This window comes from Condylura cristata, unplaced genomic scaffold (assembly GCF_000260355.1).
Source record: "Condylura cristata isolate star-nosed mole 26May11 unplaced genomic scaffold, ConCri1.0 scaffold00003, whole genome shotgun sequence".
NCBI classification, from domain to species: Eukaryota; Metazoa; Chordata; class Mammalia; order Eulipotyphla; family Talpidae; genus Condylura; species Condylura cristata.
The window spans coordinates 33593686-33617804 of record NW_004567104.1 but is presented as its reverse complement, the minus strand read 5'-3'; the positions used below and the strand labels follow the sequence as shown (position 1 = coordinate 33617804).

The following is a 24119-nucleotide window of genomic DNA, read 5'->3' as shown; positions in this document are numbered from 1 at the left end:
TCTTGGACCTATCAGCATTCTGAAGTTGATAATTCTTTGACATAAAGGCTTGCCCTGTGTATCATATGGTAAGCAGCATCCTTAACCTCAATCCAATCAGTGCTGGTAAAACCCCCACAGACACTGTCAAATATCCTCTAGGAGAAAAAGTCTCCTGATTGAAAATTGTTGCCCTAAATGTTGACACAGAAGTGGGAGTAAGTAATGCTGCTCTTTTTAGTACTGCAAAATATTATCTTGAATACAATGTTTAGGATTTCATGCAGGTCTTCTTTATTTTACTAAGTAGATTTTAGACATGGTGATATTAAGTTAGGAACCAAATGGAGTTGATTTTTTTGATTAACTAATGACCCTTGGGATCTGGAAAAGCAGTTTCTGTCTTAGAATAAAGAAAAAGAACAAGATAGAACTGAGAGATGTAATAGGAAAAACCACTGTAAAAGTCTGACCTATTTGTGATATCAAGTCAAGTTGAAGAATTAAATTGTGTGTCTATGGTGACTGACTTACCTCTTAGGATAGAAACTGCAATACCTCTATAGCTAGAAATGAAAGCTGCTTTGTACTCTGAAAGGCCTTTGGGTGAATATTATAAATTAGGTTTACAGAAAAATTAGTAATTTACTGGCAAAGAAGTCATTATTGAAACAGAATAACGTGTGTCTCGATAACCAGGAATAGGGCCCTCTCTGGTGGTGCAATAGGTTAAAGCACAGCACTGCAAAGCTGGCTGCAGACACTTCAACAGGAGTTCAATCCCCAGTCAGGGAGGTGACCTACATGGCACAGCAGACCTCTCCTGTCTTGCCCACTGCTCCCCTCAGCAGTTACTTTGTCAATCTGCCTTTCTGCTCCCCACTCTGTCCTGGTGAGTCCTCACACAACCCCTGTAGCCCACTTCTGTATGCATAGATAAATAAATCTTAAAACAAAAAAAAAAAAAGAAAAACCAGGAATAAGCCTGAGGGATGCAATGCTCTAGGTACATGGGCAGCTCACCAATTTGTAAAATACTAATCAAACATAAACCTCAGTTGCTAATTTCAGCTTCTCTTTGATTACACTGTCTTCCCCATCTATGAAAACCGGACCCTGTCCTACCAATACAAAATTCCCAACACCTAAACCTTATTTTTGTTTTGATTTTGCCTACGATCTCCTGTGTCTCACCTTACTGAATGCAATGGCCTGGCTCTGGGTATAAACCATTATGCCCTGCTCTCTTTTTTTCATCATCCCCATACTTCAGTGATTTTTTTTATGCCCATCACTGGTTGTCCAATTTCCCTTCCCTTTTTTTCCTATCAGCGTTGGTTCTGTGCCACACAGAAGCTTCATGAGTTTCCTCCATCTCCCCTCTTATATGACCATATAAGCCTGGACTTTCTTAAACAGAAGCCAACTCTCCGTCTAACTCCTCTTAACATTTCATTGGAGCTTGTATTCCCTTTAGTCATTTTTACTGGGGAAAAAAAAAAATCTTACCTTCCTGCCTCTCCCCACTGTATGCTTCTTCAAGAACAATCCTGTCTTAACAGAGTATAGTCATTACTCCTAGGAAGGTGATAGGTGTCACACAACTGTTGAGGCTCATAGAGGCAGACCTGCTGTAATTAGGACGCTACCTAGCTGCCTGTCACTCTGTCTCACCACCAGTGCTCAGGCTGATGTGTTTTGGATTGGGTTCAAGAAAAACTGAAGGAAAAGACCCAACCCTTGGCTTGGGGGGTGCAGGGATAGGCAATAGTAGGATCAGATCTTCTGGATATGCCTGAAAGGGAAGGAGAACTGCAACCATCAGAGTCCTATGCAGCCTATTGAGGGCTGCACAAAAATACTATTTACCTCAGCACAGAGATGAATTCAGTCCCGCTTTATTTCCAGGTTTAGGAATGAACAGAGGGAAGATTCAGAGACATTTTTTTCATGGACAGAAAATTTGCACACAACAAACCAGACAAAACAGATAATCTAGATATCCCTTCCTAGGTAAATAGGGAAGATGGGCTCTCAAACAGAGGAAGGTAGAACTTGCGGTATTAGAGCATTGATGGAGAAAGGCAGGAGCACTAGATAAACATCCATGAGCCATCCAGGGCAGAGAGGAACCTTCTTTGAGAAGACGACCCACCTTTTCCTTATGCTGTCCCTGTCCTAAGTCCTAATGGAGGGAAGCGTGTCTTAGAAGATCAGACAATTTAGGACTTACTAGACGCCTGCAGCAGAAATGAAAGGGCATGGAGGCAGAGTCACTTATGTCATGTACCATGACATAAGAAGTCATGGTACAGAGTCCAGGGAGGGTCCACTACTAAAGAAGCTTGACATAATTTGCAGGGAAGAGTCCATACTGGCCACGGCAACGGCCCCGCCACCAGCCCTCATCCACCATATCAATGTCAGTGATGATGTCTTCTGGATCAAAGGAAATCTCATCGCTTCCCTCTGGGGAGGAAATTGACAGGCTATTAGGGTGGTCTGACAGGTCCTGTACCTACTCTCGCCTCAGTGAGGCAAATAGAGCTGTTCTTGATACCTAAGACTGGATCCTTCGTATCCCACAAAAGTCGCCCCCCTCTCTTGTATCAAGGCTCTTCAGGCACCAGACCCCTCAGGCCATTCACAACCTACCTCCTTCATAATCATACAGGGCTACAGCTGAGATTCCAGCCCCAGCCTGAGCTGGGCGACCTGATGCTCCTGCATAGTGAGAAACAGAAGCATGGTCTAATCAACACAGAGAAGGAACACGGACAAGTATTTATGAATAGTAGGAGAATTCTTCTCCCACTTCCTCCCCGAGACCTCCATGCTTTTTTCCCCACAGCACTCACCAGTGGAAGGAAAAGAGGACTTAGGCTCCAGCACATCCTCATAGTCTCCCTCTGGTTCATCATCCCGCTCACATGTGCCAACATCTGCAACATCTTCATAATCATTCTCAGGTTCAGGTTCAGGCTCAGGCACAGGTTCCGCTTCATACACTGGCTCTTCACTCAGCTGGAAGACTTCTGGAGTCCTGGGGGGAAGAGCTGGGGGCTCCTCATTGTCCTGAGAAGAGACAGTGTGGAGCAGGATGACTTTGACTCAAAAAGAGCGTCTCCTTCAAACTTCCCAAAGGAGGATTGCCCAGACCCTACTCTGCACCATCCTGGCACTTCTACTCTCAGCCTCTGCCTACCAGCCTTTCCATAACCCTTTATCTATCTTCAATTTTCATTCTCCTCCTATATCTATCCACTCAAAATCAAAAGATGATGCAGAGGCATCTGTAAAGGGTGTGAGGAGAAGGAAGTAGAAAGTAAATCAGATTTTTTGGAAGATCGGGACAACACTGAAGCAGAAGTACATTATTGGGAGGACTATAGCTAGGATGACAAACTATCCTGGTCTGTCGAAGATGAGGAGGTAAGAATGCAGAATTTTTGGAGTAAGATGATGTCAATCTCAGACAAACAAGGATGGTTTCCTAGGACACAAGGGTATGAGTAAGGGGTAAAGAATCTTTATGGCTCTGTTTACCTCTGGCTGATCCTGCCTTGAGGGCAGAGTAGACAATGGATGTTTCTTGCTGATTTTCACAGGCTCAGGCTCTGATGATGGATGATTCCCTGCTGGAGGCCAGGCCTATGAAGAAGGAAGCATCTCTACAGTAAGCAAATAAGCCTTCCTCTTCTCTCTTGCACTGACCTGGTACATACCTCCTATCTCTGTCAACCCAAATCAAACCCATCTCTCAAGATGTGCTCCCACCTGAAATGATAGCTCCTTCTTATCAGCTCCTTACTTGTGTATTGGCTGCACTGGTTGGCCATCTTTTTTGTTGTACTATGAAAATCTTGACTTCTCCCTAACATTCTGGTATATATGAGACCCAGTTACACAAGCTGAAATCTCCCTGAAGAGAGGGACAACAGTTATAGCCTTAGCCTAGCACAGGGAAGGAAGGCCTTTGCCTTGTTTTCTACCAATGTTTTGAACCCCTTAATCTCGTGGGTAAGGAATCTTGAATTGGATTCTGGAGAACTAAGCACTTACCTCTGAGGAGATCTTCTTGGGCAATGGGGCTTGCACCACTGGCTTTTCCACAGGGGCTGCTGATTGCTGAGCCTCTTGACTCCTCTTTACCAGTGCCTTTCTCTCCTGTTGTTGCCTGGCCATTTGCTGTGACTTCTCTACTTCCTCCTGCTTCCTCTTCTCCTCTGCCATGGACTCAAATTTTGCCTTCAACCCACGTGCATCACTAGAAGCTGCAGGCACAGACAAGAAGAATTAGGGTTGATTGGGGTCACGGCTGTGCTTTGGAGGAGGAAGGGGTCAGTGCTTGGAGAAATAATAGAAATCAGTTAAATACCCAGGAGGAGAATGGACAGAAAAAATATTCGTGGGAAGAAAAGTACAGAAGTATTGATGGAGGAACAAGGAGATTATAAAAGGATTACAACCCTGAAGCCTCAATTTCCATATAGCTGAGCCAAGTAATCTCAGATTTTTGTCTTTTCTAAAGGATAAGCCTGGTTCCCTATCTAGCATCCTTCCTTGTTTTGAAGTCTGTATGTCCTTCCTCTGACCACCACCCACACTCCCCCTCCATCCCACACTCTTATCCCTATGTATTCTTCCCAATAGCTCCCCCCACCCCACCCCGTTTCTGTTTTTTTTTTTTTCTGTTGTTGTTGCCACTGGTTCCTTCCCTAAAGTCAATCTACCTCTCTTTCCACTTAACATAGTTTTTCAAGGAGATAGAGACTGATATATAAAGGTAAGGATCAATTCTACCTTGGCTAATCTAAATAGCTAAAGATATGGAGGGGGTAGTCTGGAAAGAAGAAGGGATAAGGAGGGAGAGAGGGCTGAGAAACATGAAGAAGGAATTGTTAAGATTCACCGGCTTCTATGGGTGTTGTTTTCTTATAAGCTGTGGTTGGAGCCTCCATTTCATTGAAACCAACAGCACTCTGTGGGTAGAACAGTATGCACAGTGAGGATGGGTGGGGGGGGGATAGTGGTAACTCTGTATCCTAACTGAGATGCTCAGTAATTGGGCAGGGTATTACAATATTTTTATTTTGTGGTAGGATCGCTTCCACTGTTTGAAGTCTCAAAGTATCTAGAACCTTATATCCTAATCCCATTGCCCAGAATTCAAAAAGATCTCTAGCTGGGGCTCTCCCCGATGGCGCAACAAGTTAAAGCATCACATTATGAAGCCCTGCGAAGCCACTGCAGCACAAGTTCGATCCCTGGCCAGGGAGCTGACCCACATGGTGCGGCAGACCTCTACTGACCCACCTGCTGCTACCTTGAGCAGTGTACTGTGTCAATCTGCCTGTTCTGCTCCCCACTCTGTCTCTGGTGTACCCTCTCACCCACCACACCTCTGGCCTGTACCCCAGTTCTGTAAGCATAAATAAATAAATCTTAAAAAAAAAAAAGATTTCTAGCTAGTACTTGAAGAGGACCTGGCATAGGGGAGGACAAAGAATGGGGAAATATATTATCCTATTTGTAACCCCAATCAATGAATGAAATTTCAAAACACCACTTTTCCTTGAAGTCAGTCTTCTCGCTCTCTATCTCTCCCTTCCTCTCTTCTTCCCTCCAGTCTCCTTAGTTAATGTTCAGGCCAGGAGACATACCCATTAGATGCAGAAGGCAGTCAGAGGGGAGCCCAGTACATCAGACAGGCAGCTCAGGGGCCTGGCCCTTCCAACCCCAGCTATTCCTTTCCAGCTTTGCTGCATTCCTCCCTGTGCACTCCCAGTGCAGTCTAGACAACATTCTCAGGACACTGGGGCTTTACCTTATCCACTCGGTCCTTTTGGATTCCATACTGACCACCAAAGCCCTTGGAATAATCTGTAGGATGGAAAGATATGAGAGTAATAAAAGAGTTAAAATAATAAAAATGTATGGGGTGAGGGAGCACTGGCAGAAATTCCAGAAGACAGGGATGTGGAAAACAGATGGATGAAGGAGTGTGACAATCAGGATAAAGAGAGGCTAGCATGGGAAGAGAAGGAAGAGAATAGAGACAGGGCATGTTGGAAGAGAATGGAAGGGAGAGAATAAGAAAAGGGAAACAGAAAAGAGAAAGATATGAAAAGAGAGATTATAGGAAGAAACAGTAGAAGTTAAGAAGAGCCCCCCGCCACCACCTATGTGTCCCAGGGAATAAAGAGGCTGTCCTCTGGAAGGCACAGTGGCACCAGGACTTGTCATCAAGACACAGTCTTGTCAACACCCAGCTGGTCAGTCTATCTCTCTCTCAGTGACTACTTCTCTTTGGCCTCCCTCCTAATTTTGCTGTCCTCCATTCTACCCACCTGATCTCACTCCACCACCCCACATTCATGCAATGAGTCTTCTTCCTTCTGGTGTCATGGTATTACTCCCAAGTTGGAAAAGGAAGCCCCCACTCCTTGCCCAGCAAGCAAGTTTGGGAGGCTTGAATGGGAAAGTGAGTGCCTGGGACTGCCAGACATTAAGCTGATGACCCACGTTGCTAATTCAGGTAATCAGTCGGGACTACCCAAGACTAGTCACCCTAACCAATCAGTGATGCCTGGAGTATGAATAGAGCTTCTGGACCCTCTACACAGCAACCTCTCTTGTCTTGCTTGCTGCTACTTTTAGCAGTATCTTTCAATTAATTTGCCTTTTTTGTCCCCTATTTTCTCTCTCCCCCCTTCCACCCTATACCCAATTCGCCCTCATGATAATCATCACTACAGTACATCTGTCTTTTTGTATCTTAGGTCTCTTATTTTCAGTTTCCAGAAAGGAAAGGAGCGCTCCATGTTATTCTGTGACTTCCCACATCTTGGACCCCAACTCACCTCTCTGGGATTCGTGTTTCTCTGTCTCTCCCTTGTAGTCAAATCCCAGAGCTGCCTTGTCCCGTTTATCCTTCTCTATCCCATAACGACCACCAAAGCCATGGGAGTAGTCTATGATGGAAGGAGCAAGCGTTAGAACTCACTCTCAGGCTATAGTAAAGTGCTTTTGAAGAGAGATGTCAGGAGGATCAGGTACAGGATAATAGGGGTCTGGGAAGACAGCAGGGATCCATATGGGTGGATTACAAACAAATGTATCGTAAGCCATCTTCTGAAACTTTAATTCAACCTTGTTGATTCCTTTTCTCCATTATTTCTATGCCAAGATAAGAAGATTAGGTCCATTTTCTTCCTTCTTCAAGGAAGAAGAAAGTATAGAGTATAAGGAGAGGGGAATAAGCAGATACATATGAAACAATGCCTTTCCCTATTCCCATAGACACATTTAGAAATGCTAGCTAAAATATAACCATCTGTATAAACTAGTGAAACTCAAAAGATAAAAATTCCTGGCTTTAGAAAGAAATAGATGAATTAAAATAGCAGAAATGAGAGTATGAACAAGCAAAATAGAATAACAAAATGTGCTTCCTACAAAGAAATGATTAGGCCAATACAAAACAGATACCAGATCAATGAAATATCTTCAAGTAATGGAGAAATAACAATCAAGAGCAGAGCAAAATTGTGGGTATAACCAATGTGCCTTTCAAATTAGACAATAGTAGGACGCTTGATTAGCCTGGGCTGTATACCTCAGAGTATGACCTGCGACAGGGAACTGGGAACCTGGGGGGTGGGAGGTGTTGTGCCCCAGGGTCTGATCATTTGAAAGCCTTATTAATAAGATCGGAGCCATGGGCGGAGGTCGGGAGTATAGCAGTGGGCTCATTCCCCTCAAAGTCCAAAATTCAGCGTTCAGTTTCACCCACCCTTTTCTCTTTCTGCAAAAAAGCCTGGCTCTTGCTCTCAGCATCCTGCACCCTATAGCTTGTTTCAGGACGCCTGTTTATCATTGCTGCTGAAGCAACACAAAATAAAGACACTTTCTATTTCCAGGTAAAATATCGGCATTCTTTCATAGGTTCTCACTGAACAAAATCATTGAGGGTCCTCTTTTGTGGCGCAGTGGGTTGGAGCTCTGCACTGTGAAGCAAGAGCCGTGGCTACTTCAGCACGAGTTCAATCCCACCCCAGAGGTGATCCACATGGCATGGCAGACCTCTCCTGTCTTGCCCGCTGCTCCCCTCAGTAGTGTAATTTGCCAATCTGTCTGTTCTGCTTCCTACTGTCTCTGGTGAATCCTCTCACCGCCCCTGCATGTCTGGCCTGTACCCCAGTTCTGTATGTATAAATAAATAAATAAATAACTCGATCAATCTTATAGAAAAGCAGTAAAGGAGAAAGAAGCCAGCACATACTTGGATCTAAAAACAAATGAAACAGTGGGGAACTGACTCGTAGAACAAAGCGGGGGCTGATAACAGCTGTTAGGAGGTGAAGTCTGAGCAGAAAAGCAGTTCAGGGAGCAGAGTCCTTGCCTTTTTGAGATGTGTGTTTCTCCACTTCTCCTTTGTAATCAAAGCCAACTGCTGACTACAGAGGAAAGGAGAGAGAATTGGTTAGAGTCAGTGCAGATACTTTTTCTGCTCCCTCACTTCTTACTCCCAGCTTAGCCAGAGCTCAATGTTTTGGGGCCCAGAGTTCAGAGAGTAAGCTGCCAGGTTGTTGCAGACGTAGTGGGTTAAAAATCCAGTGAGTGTGGGCTCCGCACACACAGCTCTAGACTCCAACCCAGTTTGCCTGCTCTGCTTGTCATTATTTAACTCTGGGCATGTCCTTAATAATCCAAACCATTGTCTCTTCAAATATAAAATGAAAACAAGTATACCTGCCTTTCTAGCCTCAACTGCAAAACAGGAGAAATGATGGCTCTTGATTTGGGATATTGTGCGAACTAAATGGAGCAAAGTAGATAAAATGTCCAGTGGGTCATACAGAAAATTAGTGATTTTTTCCCTCCTAACTCACATGCAGCTAAAATGGGGTGAGCATCTTGTACACAATAAAGCACTATGCACATGTAAGACATAGTGTCTATTCCTAGTTTGTTACAGTGACCCTTTTGTCTTTCCTCATGCAAATTGGAAAGCAAGAGGGGTGATTTTGGTGGGATGAGATGAGCCTGACAGTCTGGCACTGGAAGCAAACATATTGATGAAGACCTGACATCACAGATCTCAGTAACCTGGGGTCTCTCAGCGAGTCTAGATTCTGCACCTTAGGAGTTACTAGTAAGTTGTGTCTTGATTTAACTTAATATTCTGAGTGTTTAGGTGGTTCAGTTTATGGCTTATGAGGCAGAAGATGAAAGAAAGCACAATGGATGGTTAGGCCAATGTCTGAGGGGAGCTAAGACAGAAGGGACATTCCATCCCGATTAGCGAGTGCTGCCAAGTCCCACATGATTTGAGGTGGCCTGTGTGAGCAGGGAGTCGTAACCTACCTTGTCTGCCCTGTCCTTCTCAACTCCGTATTTGCCCCCAAAACCTCTAGCAGCATCAGTCTGAGAAGAGTGCTTTTCCACCTCAGCAACATACTCATGGCCCACAGCGCTCTGAGAAAAATCCAAGACAGAATGAGCAACATGACAAAAATGATCATAAAAAAGAAAACCATACAGAGATGGGATAGAAGAATACCAGGGATGTCACTGTGGGTTAAGCCCAGTGATGGCTGTATGATGGGAGAACAACGCCACTTTTTTGTGGAGCTTTGCATATCCTGATTCTTCTTTAACACCACTGGGATTCAATCTTTCAGGAAACTCCTAACTCACATGAAACTAATATGGGGAATCCCTAGAAGTGTCTTGTAAACAGTAAAGCACAATGTGCATGTAAGAGATAGATCCTATTCCTAGTTGATTACACTATGCTTTTTCTTTTTTCCTTATGCAACAGTGGAAAGCAAGAGGGTAGATTTTGGAATTTATAAGGCTGTGTACTAGAAAGATAGAGATTAGGTAGAAAAAGCAATTTTTAAACCAGAAAAAAAAAAGAGAGGTAAAATTGGACTTTGTGCTTCAAAATAGAAATGAGGGTAACTCCGAGAGACACCAAAGAGCAATGACTGGATACCATAGCAGGAATGGAGTGTTTTGCTTTGTTTTAATGACAGTTATTTATTTCTTTTTTTAATATATATTTTACATCATTCTTCCTACCTTTTTTTGGTTCCAAATCTTGTCTCTCATATGGCCATTAAAGTTCAACAGTACCAGCTGAGCCTTGATATTTGACAGTCAAGGGCTTGTTATACCAAAGGGGAAGACAATACTATGCGTGATCCAAGATAGCACAAAACTTAAATTTTTCTATTCCCGTTCACTTTTTACTCCACCTACCCATTTTTTTTTCTACTTGATTTTGAAATATATGTCTCTTCTAATATTTCAATGTGGATGTTTTCATAATCTGGAAATTGAGTAATACTTCAAACCAAAGAATGATACCTTGAAGTCTGGCTAAGAATAAATCAGAAAGCTTCCTCCTCCTATATTTCGGAACCCCTGCTGGCATGAGCAATTGTTACAAAATACCACCCTCTACAGGGTCCTGGGAAGTCACTTGGGAGAATTTTGCCATCTGAGTAGATTAAGTTGTTAAATTTGAGAATGAGTGACTATAGTGGGGAGCAATGGGGATGAGGGGGCAGGGAGGGGGGAGGAAACATTGTTGTAAAATGAACAATAATGTAAATAGATATACAAGTAAAACAAAATAAATGAGTGATGATTTATCTATTTTACATTTTCCAAGAATTTCATGGGAGAATACAATGCTTGCATGTAACACCAATGACAAAACACTCCTTGAAGGTTAAGTAAATGTTTCATTAGATATTTTTTTGCTTTGAAAATATAATCTTTTTTTTCTTATAGGAATACATCCTATCTTTGAGGCTAATAAAGTCAAAGGAAAATATGATTCACAGGCAGTCTTTTTTCATATGCTTTTATAGTAGCTAACGGATAAAGGAACAACAATAGTCACATTTGAGAGCATCTAATAGACAAAATAATACCAATGCTTATCATACCAATGTATACATTATATAAACAAGATTTAACATATATACAAAAAGAGGACTAACTATACAGTAAAGAAAATAAGAGGTTGTAGCATAGACATAGTAAGTAAAGTCATAAAAGTCATAAATTCTATAAAACATTTTTTTAAAGTCTTTTTTTAAAAAAAAAAAATATTCATATAGAACCAAGGTACAAGCCAGAGGTGCAGGGGCAGTGAGAGGCTTCACCAGAGACAGAGTGGAGAGCAGAACAGGCAGATCGATGAAGTACACTGCTGAGGGGAGCAGGGGGGGGGGGGGGGCAGGAGAATTCTGCCCCGCATGCAGATCACCTTGCACTGAGGTGGCTGTGGCCAGCTGGCAGTGCTGTGTCCTAACCCTTTGCGCCAGTAGGAAGGGTCTTCTCCAAAACATATTTTACCTTTTATATTTGTTTCCTATCACCTTGGTCTAGGAACCTCAGTGTGGCTGGTCTTACAAGAGGTCAGCCTTCCTAAACCCTTGGTTTATATTTTCGACCACTCATACTTATAGGTTACAATCAGGGGGAAATGGGTACAGACAATATGTAGACACTGTATTGTAGAGCCCAAAGAGTTAATCTATCTTTGAGAAATTTTTAGATTTTAAGAACCAACAAGTAGGTCCCTCCCTGGTGGTGCAGAGTTAAAGCACAGCACTAAGAAGCTACAGCCACTTCCGCATGAGTTTGATCCCTGCCCTGGAGGTGACCACATGGCGCGGCAGACCTCTCCTGACCAGCCTGCTACTCCCCTCAGCAGTGTACTTCCTCAATGGGTCTGTTCTGCTCCCCACTCTGTCTCTGGTGAATCCTCTCACTGCCCCTGCAACCTGGCCTGTACCCCAGTTCTGTATGCATAAATAAATCTTAAAAAAAAAAAACAAGAAAATCAATTTACCTTTTTTATTTTTATTTTTTGACTAAAATTCTGCCTATCAACTCACCTTATCCATTCGGTCTCTTTCCACCCCAAATCGCCCTCCATAGCCATGAGATGCTTTGGGCCCTGATTCCATCTCCTTCTTCTTGAGCACATTATGCTCCTCTGACACTTTGCTTCTCAGTTGGTGGATGCTAGAAGTAACAAAATCACAGAGATATAGCTGGCTCAGGGATTCAGTGAATACATCTGCCCAGAAAAATGGGAATCTTGAAGTGTGTTCTATTTATTTTGAGCTGAGCCTCCAAAATATGAGTGCCAAATTGAAGAAAAAGAGATTAGCATGTTATACATATAATTGCCTGATTTATAGTTGCTAAAAGTCAGTATTATTTCCTATAGTCTGTTATTTTAGTCACTAAATGACCTTCTGATATTTAGTCCCATTTTTTCATGTTCCTAAATAATAAAGGATAATGATACCGATACTGATATCCTACTATTTGGGAAGGCATTTTCCCTCTCTGAATGGACTTTCTAGGAATTCAGTAATCTATCACAAGAAGTTCAAAAATATCTATGTATCCTTTTGCTAACACATTCTAGTCTGGAAATCTACCCCCAAAAAGTAATTTTATTTATTTTTTTATTAAGTAATACTTTTCATTTTCTTATAAATTTTATTTGGGAAAAGTAGTATTTCTTTCTTTCTAAATTCCACTTTATTTAATTTAGTTGCTTATTTATTTTCTTAATTTTTTTTATTGAAGTAACATTGGTTTACAACTTTGTCAGTGTTTTAGGAGATTAGAGTCATACCTATTTGCTTACATACATATTTGCTTACATATGTTACCATACCACATCTAACACTAACACACCCAAATTCTCCACCATAGGGCACTGGGTTTCTTTTCCTTTGCTCCCACATTTTACCCCCTCTGGTAACCTTAGTTCTAAAGTTAGATACCAAGGGTTTGTTTTGGTTTAGTTTTGTCTGTTTCCAAGGAAATAATTTTAATTATGGCAAAGCTTAGTATCTACTGACAGTCACTACTACATTGTACATAAGCAAGAATGAAGAAACAATTATATGAACAATATTGAAGAAAAATTAAATAAATGATACTATAACTTTCAACAACATACTAGGAAATTGTCAACAAAAATGGATATAAAAAACACTATTACAATATTTTGTGTATTTTCTTGTTAAAAAAAATGGTCTTTATCCCACTTCCAAATCTGTTCATTTCTGTGAAAACTAAAAACTAGTAAAGGCTAGCAAATATAATCTATTCATTATTTATTGTGGTTCTACTTTAAGACTCATATAACTTGATTTGGGACACCCCTAAGCAAATGTAATACCCAATAGGAAAACATTCTCTTTCTTATTGCACTTTAGCATAGAAGAGCGAAAACCTCTGCATATCTATTTAGCCTGAGGCTATGAAGCCAGTGACAATCAGCACTGATATTTGGACATATATGACTCATAGAGATTCTTAGAAACATTTGAGTAGTGAACCCGAAATTAAAAAAATGAAAACAAACAAACTCAGGCCCTTGAAAAATGCTCATTATAGGTAACACTCATTATAGGTAAAATGCAAATCAAAACCAGATATCACCTCCCCATCACTATGCAGGGTCATAATGGCATAGGTGTGAGAATGGCCATCTCAAAGAACCTAGAAACAACAAATGTGGGCAAGGAAGTGGAACAAAGGGAACACTTATCCTCTGCTGCTGAAAATGTAATCTGTGGGAAATGGTATGTAGATTCCTTTAAAAAGTAAAAATCAAAATAGTATATGACCCAATAATACCTAGGTAGTAATACCTAGGTATTTCCCCCAAAACATGAAAACACTAATACAAAAAGATTTATGTACATGTATGTTTATGGCAGCATTATTTACAATGGACAAATTATGGAGCCAACCTAAATGTCCACTAACAGATGACTGGATAAAGGAATTGTGGGATATATACTCAAAGGAATACTACTCAGGTATTTAAAAACAAAAATAATGCCTTTGGGACAAAATGAATGGATTTTGGAATGATTATGCTAAGTGAAATAAGTCAGAACGTGAAAAACAGCTATCGGATAATTATTCATTTGTGGAATATGAATAACTAAATAAAACAAACTGGCGAAGCACAGAAAAGTAATTCTTAGACTCTGTGAAAAATATACAGGTTACCCGAGGGAACGGAGGGGGAGGGAAAAAGAGGAGGTGGCAGGTGATTTGACATCAGTGCTACAGTTTTGGTGGACATATGGAGATGTGAAGATATACACACTCTAAATTAATTATATAGTTATGTAAATGACAAATTAATAACATTTGAGAAAAAATAAAGTGGTTGAGATAGTTTATGAAAAAAAAAAAAAATCCTCCTCTTTCATGGAAAAATAGATCCACCTGGTGGCCCTGCAGTATAATTCCACTGAAGGTCTTCTGAATTAGCCTGCTCAACTTTAGTCACTGCTAATATTAGAAAGCTGGCTTTGGACCAGATGAAATTAAGCTAAGTGTTGGAAGAACCTTCTGTTCCTGTGCCTGCTCTAAACCCTCTGGCAACAGTGAAGGCAGAGCTCCTGTGTTGTTAGATCAACAACACCAACACTTTAGAACTGCCTGTGTCAAAAAGATTTCTGGTTCCAGAACATGGCTGTCTGATATTTCCCAGCCAAAGTATTCAGGTGAAAGTAAAGAAAACGAGGCTAAATGTTATTTTCAAATGGGAAAAATCTATGATGTATTGATGAGTCTGGTGATCGCTATATGGATCTTGACTAAATCACAGTTGAAACAAGATTTTAAAAGGAACTAGAAAGTGACATTCAGGAATATTGGCCTAGGGAGTGACAGCAAGTCTTGTTAGAGGAACATACTGATACAAATAGAACTTGAATGAAGTTTTGGCCAAAGAACATTAACTTTAATTTTTCTTTAAGAATATAACTGAAGTCAATTCTAAGTGGTCTTAGTTGTATCATTCTTTCATTCAGTCACTATTAATTAAACGTTTATGTGTAAGTCACTTTCAGACTCTGAGGACACAGAAATGATGGCTGTAGGGATATAATGGTCAGGTGAAAGAGTAACAAAGGGGAAGAAAAAATTACCATTCAATGTGCTAAGTAGCATATCTAAGAACCTTTGTCACATTGATTCAATTTGGAAATTGAGTTGGAATTGAAAAAGAAATGCAATTTAAGAGAACAAAGTAAAACTCAGGGACTCAGATATGAACTAAGAGAAAGAACATTTTTTTTTTTGGTTACAAAAGTAAAATTATGAAGGTGAGTGAAAAAGACAATAAAATTTTATCCACAGGCAAGATGGTCATGTATGTAGAAAATCCTAAGTAATATACCAGAACAAAACTACTTGAACTATTAAGTACATTTTACAAGGTCACTATATCAAAATCAACTTTATTTCTACAGAGTAGCTGTGGACCTTTGAAAATTGATATACTACTTATAGTCATTGTAGCATAAATTTAGCAAAATATGAGCAAAGGACACCTCAATATATGAAGAGGTATCACTTATTCCATGAATGAAAAAAAATCAATATCTTTAAGAGCATCAGTTACCTCCAAAATGGTTCATAGAGTCAATGCAATCCCAATCAAAATCTCAACAGGCTTATGTGTAGGAATTCACCAGCTTATTAAAAAATGTATACGGAAACATAAATTATTTTTGAAGGAAATAAATTGGAAGACAACTTGATTTCATGACTTGTTATAAAAAAGAATCTGTGTAGTGTGGTATGGGTTAGGCTTGATATACAGATCAATGAAATAATCTACAAACAGACCCACCTGCATGTGTTCAAAAGTACCAAGTATGTCAATGGGGGAAATAGTCTTTTGGTGACGTTGGAATAATGAAATATCCACATGGGAAGTAAATGACCCTAAATTTTTGTCACATTGTATACAAATGTTAATTTGAAGTAGATCATAGACTTAAAAGTAAAACCTAAGCTTATGAATTTTTTACAAGAGAAAAATCAGTTTTGAAATAGGTAAAAATATCTTAGATACACCAAACACTAGCCAAAAAAAAAATGTTGATAGATTAGACGTAGAAATTCAAAGCTCTGATTTTCTGAAAATGCCATTAATAAAAAAAAAAGGCAAGTTACACTCTGAGAAAAATTATTTGTAAAACACATGTATCTTACAAAAGATTGTATTCATCTATAAAGAACCCTTACAATTCGTTGAGCAGACACATTTTTTTTTATAACAACACAATTTTTTAAAAAATGAGGATACTTCAAAGTGAGGAGACATGAATGGCACATGAAAAAGTGATCAACATAATTAGTCATCTGAAAAATAGAACTTAATGGGGGCCTCTCTGTGGCACTGGGCTTAAAGTTGCGGTGCTCTCAAGCTACAGCCAGTTACTGCTGCACAAGTTCTATCCTGGCCAGAGAACTGACCCACATGGAGCAGTTGACCCCTCCTGTTTCACCAGTTGGTACCCTCAGCAGTAATTCCACCTTTTCTGCTTCCTATTCTGTCTCTGGTGAATCCTCTCACCCCTCTGCACCTCTGGCCCCAATGCTTGTATGCATAAATTAAAAAAAAAAAACTTAAAAAAAATGCAACTTAAAATCACCACACAACCACAAGAGTGGTTAAATTAAAAATAGCAATACAAAATATAGACAAGAATGAAGAATAATTGAGATCCATATTTACAACTAGGAATGAATATGTCAAATTCCTCTTGGAAAACAGTTTGGCAGTTTCTTAAAAGCTTAAACACACACTTACTATATGACTCAGCAATTCTACTCCTAGGCATTTCCCAAGCAAGTAAATACACATTAATAACAACAGCAACAAAAAATTGTGTCCAAATGCTTGATATACAATTGCTCCGATTGTGAACAATCCAAAAGTCCATCAACAGGGTACTAGATACACCAAACTGTGGCATATCCATAGCAACAAAATTGTACATGACAAGAAAAAAGAACAAAAGACTGGCACACACAAGGCAGTAAATAAGTGCCAGAAACAGTATGCTGAGTGAAAGAAGACAGAAATCAAAGAGTATATTCTGTATTATCCCATTCACATGAAATTCTAGGTCAGGCAAAAGTAATCTATTGTGACAAAAAGAAAATCAGTATTTATATACAATCAGAGGTGTGGATGGGGAGTATTGACTATAATTCCTATGTACGAAGGAATTTTTTGTGGTAATGGAAATATTTTATAGCTTGCTGTGTTGCTGAATATAAGGTCAAAACAATTGAACTGTTTTCTTAAAAAGGTTATGTCTCAAGAAAGTACAGTTTTGTTGGTTTTGTTTTTAGTAAGAAAGAAAAAAAACATGAAGTAAAAGATACGCTTTCATTTCATAAACTCTTAGAAATAGTCATACTTATATGTTCAGTATTAAGACCAATCTGAGTACTTTGCTCATTCTAAAGAGAGTTAACAGTATTAGAGAAAGGTTACAGTTCAGTTCTTAGGAATTGCATTCTGTTTGAGCAAGAAAATTACAGATATGGCAGTATATATTAACTAGGCATAGAAGCAATGTGATGTAGCAGCTAAGAATTCAATCTATGTAATCAAACAGCATTAAACTCAAGTTACTCAATGTATGTTCTTGGACAAATTGCTAAACATCAATATATCTGTTGATTTTTTCTGTGAATTCAAAACAACATCATCTCTGAGATAGAGCTATTTTGAAAAACATTTTGCAGAACATAATAAATCAATAAATGTTAGCCATTATTCTTATGTCCTGTCCATAGCTCTTCACAGAACCCTTGTGACGTTCCAGAAACTGCATAAAATTATGTTCTTTTAAACCCTAATCCATTTTACAGTAGAGCTGAGACCAGTTCCTAGAATTCCAGAATACTATTTTAATAGTCTTAGCTATGTGCTATTCTTCATTTTCACTTGGTGTAAGAGTCAGGGTACATGAAAGCAGACATGACCATCATGGGAGTAGCTCAATAAGAAACTAACCTAAAGGCCAGTGGGTTTCAGAGAGTACTGAAAGCCTGTTCTTCTAGTGTAGTGCTACTCAAAGTGGGGTCCACAAGCCCAACTGTTTTCATTCCATAATGACATAAGAACAAAATTGAAAGTGTTTAGATATTTTTACAAACAATTTGACATAATAGTTTTATACTTATTGTATCTAAAAATATGGTGTACTTATATTTTCCATGGTTTCTTTCCATTATGTTCTCCAGCAATTCAATTTTATTTTGTTTTACTGAAGTGTCAGTCTATGACAGATTTAAATGCATATTGAAACCCCATCCTCTGGAAGGTATTATGTTAATTGAGACAAGTCCCATCGAGAAAGAAAAAGACTGTATGAGGTCACTCATTTGTGGTAGATGAAACAAAACAAGTGACCAAAAAAAAAAAGTATTTGAAAGAATAAAATAGTGATTATTTAGAAGACAGGGGGGCAGGGTGGGTACAAAGGGGTCAATTATGTGATGAAAGAGGAAAATTAGACTTTTGGTGGCAAAATGTAGTAGATAGAGATGTTGACACATCTAAAACCTATATACTGTTATAACTCAATGTCACTGCAATACAAAATTAAAAACCTGGTCCTTTGTGACAGGTAGTTTAAGAAGCACAGTCCTAGAAGAATAAGGAGCTTTTACTAATCCCATGAAAAGACAGCAAAAAATATGAATAGGGAAGAGTGATGAGGAGAAGATGGAGGGAACGACAGGAGCCCATGAAAACTAGGCATTTTTAAGGAAACATTGGCCTGCTGGGAGCACCTCACCTAAGACTCTGCTATGCAGTAACTGCAGGCTAGGTTGGATCCTGTAAGTAAATGACTAAATTGCTAAAACGCTTCTTAGACTAAATTGACTTCAGACAGACCTAAAAAGGAAAGGCCATGGTGTGGGGGAGGTAGTGAGAACCACAATCACTTCCTTTTCCTGATTTGAACCATCATAGTTCTCACAACTACTGCCCTCCATTCTAACTTCCCCTCCTTCTCTAGGACTTAGTGGTTTCCATCTGACTTCAAAGATTGATTTATTGACTTAGATCACTAGCCAGAGAGAATCCTAAGAATTAGACTTAGTAGTGGTTGTCCTTGAGAAGTCTTTTTGATACGGTCCTAATGGCAAAAATGAGAATCAGCAGTGAAAAGTGATTTTGTCTATGTTAACTTGGCTAAGATTCAGAAGAGATCCTGGGTCTTTACAGAGGGTCGATGGGGAGTGGATTTTTGTCCAAATGTTTCCATTTATTCTATGATATTTAGATCTAGTTTGGGAATAATTTGTATTGACAGGAAAGAGACATAGCTTTATTGAATTGCTAAGAGGAGCTAAGTACATCATTAGACATTGATATGAGCTTACCAAGTAAATTCTAGCTACACACCTGTAGCGTAGCTATTATTATGCCCATTTAATAAATAAGCTGAGATTCAGATAGGCTGTGTGTTTAAATTCATATTGCTAGTAATGGAAGAGATGTAAATTAAGTCTAAATACATCTTCTATCCAAACTTAAGCTCCTTCCAGAAGAACAGGGTAGGGCTTCCTTAACAGGCTGTGGGAGGCAGAAGGTACAGGAGAATTTGTATCTTTCTCTTAATAATTCTAAGGACTGAGAACTAGGGCTGAGTAGACTTTACTGAGAAAAGGGTATGAGTCTGAATTATTATTTTTAAATATAAGTTCCCCAAATCCAAAGATGACCCTGAATAATCTTCAAGTATGAATATCTTGATCCATACATACACTACATCCCACATAACTTCTGGATACCCCCTATGCTATTAGTTTTTGTTTTGCTTTTTCTTTCTTGGTGAAATAATTGAATCACAATCTTTAAGACCGCTAAATACTGTTGTTAAAATAGTTTAGATCAACAAGCTTTTCACATATCTCTTCAAATTACATTCATGGTTTTCAACTTTTGTCAAATAGTTAAGTATACATTTTCATTTTAACAATCATTCAAGACAGGTATGAGACCTGATATTCCTCTTTTTATAGCACTTATTCTGAGTTCTCTCTTGACATTTTACTGACTCCTCTTTGTCCCATATGAATCTGAACATACATTTTAATGTGTGAATAGATAGATCATTTACTGTAAATAGATAGGTAAATAATAAATGATCCATCAGCATTTGAGCACTTCCTCTCTGAGTCCCACAGAAAGAACAGCAATAGTCCCTCAGTTGGAGAAATGGCAATAGAAATTTTTTAAAAAGCAATTGGAAATAATAAGGTTAAGAGATAAGGAGAGAGGCTGAAATATCAAAATACACAAATGTCACACATAGGGACACTTTGACATGGATATAAGAAAAAGCAAACATAAAAACATGTAGACTTGAACTACCTTCTCCCTTTCTTTTCTTCCTAGTCTCCCTGTTTTCCTTTGGCTCTTCCCACAGCCCCGTCCTGCCCCCAATCCTCTCAGCACCTACTTGATGTGCTCTGCATGTCCAGAGCCCTCAATGGTCTTGGCTCCCCACCGTTGTTCCTTCTCAGAGATGTCATTCTGCAAAAGACAATACTCAGCAAGAAGCGATAGCAAGAAAAATGGCCCAAGTGAGCTCTTCATGTCTCCTGCGTCTGCTGCCTTCTGCAGTCAGGATCTTTAGTCAGGCTTTGCATTTAATCCACTCTGATTCCATGTTAAAATTTACTGAATGAGCTATGAAACCTCCCTTTCTACTCTGCATCCCTGACATATCCCTCTTGGGAGCTCATAGATTTCTCTAAGTCCCCCTAATTTTCACATGTGCAGTCCAAATCCTGGCTCACAGCCAAATGAGACCTCGGGTTAGCAGGTTTCTCAGCGTCAGCATAGCGAGTCACACCTGTTGCTCATAGCACTGAACTCCTCTGCACCTGTCTCCTCCTTCCACACCAGTGGTGATACATGCTGTGCTCCTGAAGCCAACTGTCCTTGGGGTCAGCCCCACCATGAGGACTATCTCAATCCAAGGCCGTGTTTTTCTACATTCCCCTCAAAAATTGCAGAGTGGCCTACAGGCCTTCTACCCCCACCCTTAAATGTCCAAATAAAACTTCCCAGACTCACCACAAAGTCAGGGTCTGTGTCCCAGTCATCACCCTGGGTCTCCACAGAAACAGAGACATCATGTCCTACTACAGACTTCCACATCTGGGGGACAGAAGGTGGGAATCATTGGAGGAAGGGAGTTAAATGTGGGAAAAGAAGGCTAAAATCAAGATATAACAACCTAACACTCCTCATCATCTTAAAAAAAAATAGAAGTTGAGGCAAAGCAAATGGGGGCTTTAGGAAAACAGCTCTGTTCAGTTAGAAGAGGGGAGATGGGAGATACTTACCTACACTACCATGGGCTGGACCCACCCAAATCTGGAGAGAAGTCATCATGATGTAGGGAACTCTAAGTAACCTTGGAGCCAAATTACTGGGATTACTCTTTTATGTCAAGTGGTCAGCCATGCAGAGGCTTGCAGTGGCTATCAATAAGGAATGCTAGAATATTCTACTTCACTCAGGTTTCTACATAGGATTCCTTTGCTAGCTGTTGAAATACAAGTTGGTCCAGCTTCTGGCTAAGTGAGCATCTACTCTGCTCTCTGCTCTAAGCATGAACTTGCTTGACTTCATTGAGAATTTTTCCGACCCCTTTTGCAAATGTTGTCCTAGTTCCATTCTGCCACCAGACGCTGCACAGCTGAGGTCAGTAGGGACAATCAGCTGGAATTCCTACACTGAACAGAGAGCATGGGCAAGTCCTAATTGCTGGGAATAAGTCATTTATTCAGTAATATTTTTTTAAGTTCAATCTTATTCCTGAAGAAGATAATTCGTTCAAAAATAACATACTATAAATCCTTGAATTTTATTGACTAAATTACAGGTTGAACAAATACCCTGAAGAAGCACTACATTGTTGTTCTATTGGACACGCCCCAAATTTTTGTTGGCTCTGCCCCTTGCTTATGAAAATGAGCTGTGCATTTGTTCTGCATCTATGGGTCCTGGACCAGGGGTTAAGAGGCAACAGCCAAAAAAGCCTACCTGCTCTGGGTCCAATGAGACTTCTTGATCCTGATCCCTCTTGCTAGCTGACAACTCCCTTGCCCATCCTTTCCTAGTCAGGTACCTTATCTGACATGTGTCTGTCCCCCCACTCTTTACTGTGTCTAAAAGAGTCCCTTCTGCAACCTCCTAAGACACTCCAGTTTCTTTACCGAGGCCCCTAGACTTTCTGCTTCCCCATTTTCACTAACTCCATTCTTCATGATCTTTAAAAAACCCCTGGGGAACTAACCCAAGGGAAATTTAGGGTTGTATTGGAGAAGACACTGAGGAAGTATTAACTGAGTCAGCAATGCTGAGGGATGAGTCACTGCAGAGAGAGCTCTGGCTTCCCCTGTGGGACAACATTAGGGATGGGATTGGGGATGGGGGCTGGGAGCAGGTAGATAAGACCTATGGTTGCAGCTGCTGAGATGCTCTGCAACAAGAGAACTTCATACAGAAACCTAGAAAGGAGAAGTTCCCAAAATATTCATGAGCAATAAGGAAGCAACGAGGACTGAAGGTCCTATGTTCTTTCCTGCTGTTCCTCTAAGGCCTGAACCTGACTCTCTCAGAAACCTCCCAAGATCATATATTTTTTAAACTGAGTTTCTGATATAGTGACAATTTAATGCCTTTCACTCACCGAGGAGTAATGGAGAGGCTGAGAGGTGCTATAAGAGGTGGGAGACAAGAGTGTGAATGGTGAGGCGTGGTGCCCAGATAGGGGGCAACCAAGGGCCTCATCATAAGGCTGCCTTCTAGCATTAAAAGTACATGAACCATAGTCAGCAGACCTGGTAGCCACGCAGCTCTGTTAGTAACAAGTCCCTGTGGGAAAACAAGTAATGGAATCAACAGAGTGTATACTTACTTGCCAGGAACTAGGCTAGGCAACTTACAAATATTAACTTAAATAATTTGTAAGCCATTGCAACTCTCTGCTACTCAGCTTTTCTGGAGGGGAAATAATTGAAGAGGTTAATCTAGCTAATCTAGAAAGTCCCTCCATTTCTGACATTTTGGGTCTAGGATCCCACAATCACAGAAACTAGTTCTAATTCATGCCTTCACTTGGCCTCCATCACCAATGGTTCTTAGCACTGGTGTACATACTGCAACTATTTCCTGGCCTGTTACAATGTCTTCTATGTGGGTTTTGTCAGCCTGCTAGGCCATATATGCTCCCAGGGCAGAGATATTATCTTCAGTGCCTGTGTTCCTCCTCCTCCTAACTTAGGGTCTAGGTGCAACAGCCTAAGAAATAGACATCAGAAAAACCAGGGGTCCTGCATAGCTGCTAAATCAAGTTCCCTGGACTCCAGCCCACACTTGTTGCTCATTATCTATAGCCACTCACAGCCAGGCCTCAAGGCCATGAAAGGTCAAAAGTCGACTGGTAATTACTTCATCTTTCATCAAGGACCAAGGACCAGGTAGGGATCCTTCCGCTTCTGCTCTTGCCCATGTTCCCCACTTTCCCACAGCTCAGAATACCCACCTCCAAAAGTGCGAGTATCTTCTTTGAGCTCCTCACGCTCTTCACAGTGACACTAGACTCCCTCTCTGTCAGCTGCCTCTTCAGAACAAGAAATTCTGAACTGCTCTTCAGTTCCGTATTCAGGTTTTCTGTCACTTCCTGTCCCTCTGTCCTCACAGTTACTTCCTGAAGTTTGAGTCAGTTCCTTCTGCTTAGGCATTTAAATAAAAACGATTAAATTCTTCTGTGCCTAATTATTTTTGGCAAGGCTTTGAGAGTTATGGGAAGTCATAAAATTGCTCTTTTCTCAGTGTTTCTAACATGGACAGGGAAGTAAAACTTAGAATCAGAAAACACATAAAAGAATGTTGTAGAATAGTATTTGTGTGCTAAATAGGTGGGAAGTTGCATCTGTTATAGTAGTAGAATTTTGAGAATTTGGTGAGGCTGAGTAGGAAAAACTATTTTTAAGTGGGTTCTGAAGGGTAAGATTTATTTATTAATTTATTTTTGCCTACTAGGTAAATATTGCCTACCTGGTCAGTCTAGATTATCCAGGTGGGTTTATCATTTTATTTTTATTTTTGTATGTTTGTATGTTTTACATCAGGTGTAGTTCCCATAGAATTTCACCACCAGTTCCCCATGCACCATCACCCTAGTCCCTTACGTTCTTCCAGCCCTCATTTTGGATATTTTGATTCCTCCCCC

At 40.2% G+C, this 24119-nt stretch overlaps 1 protein-coding gene across 1 annotated transcript; it reads right to left on the bottom strand.

Annotated features, from left to right (window-relative positions):
* Positions 1-1876: 1876 nt before the first annotated feature.
* On the bottom strand, positions 1877-23495 carry HCLS1 (hematopoietic cell-specific Lyn substrate 1). Its single transcript, XM_012729949.1, has 14 exons — positions 23430-23495; positions 20951-21034; positions 20331-20404; positions 11901-12030; positions 9349-9459; positions 8384-8438; positions 6843-6953; positions 5807-5862; positions 4892-4961; positions 4042-4253; positions 3526-3630; positions 2838-3054; positions 2635-2703; positions 1877-2448 (listed from the first exon to the last, which is right to left on the bottom strand). The coding sequence occupies exons 2-14, from the start codon at positions 21032-21034 to the stop codon at positions 2315-2317; spliced, it is 1428 nt and encodes a 475-aa protein (XP_012585403.1). The 5' UTR covers positions 23430-23495; the 3' UTR covers positions 1877-2314.
* Positions 23496-24119: the final 624 nt, after the last annotated feature.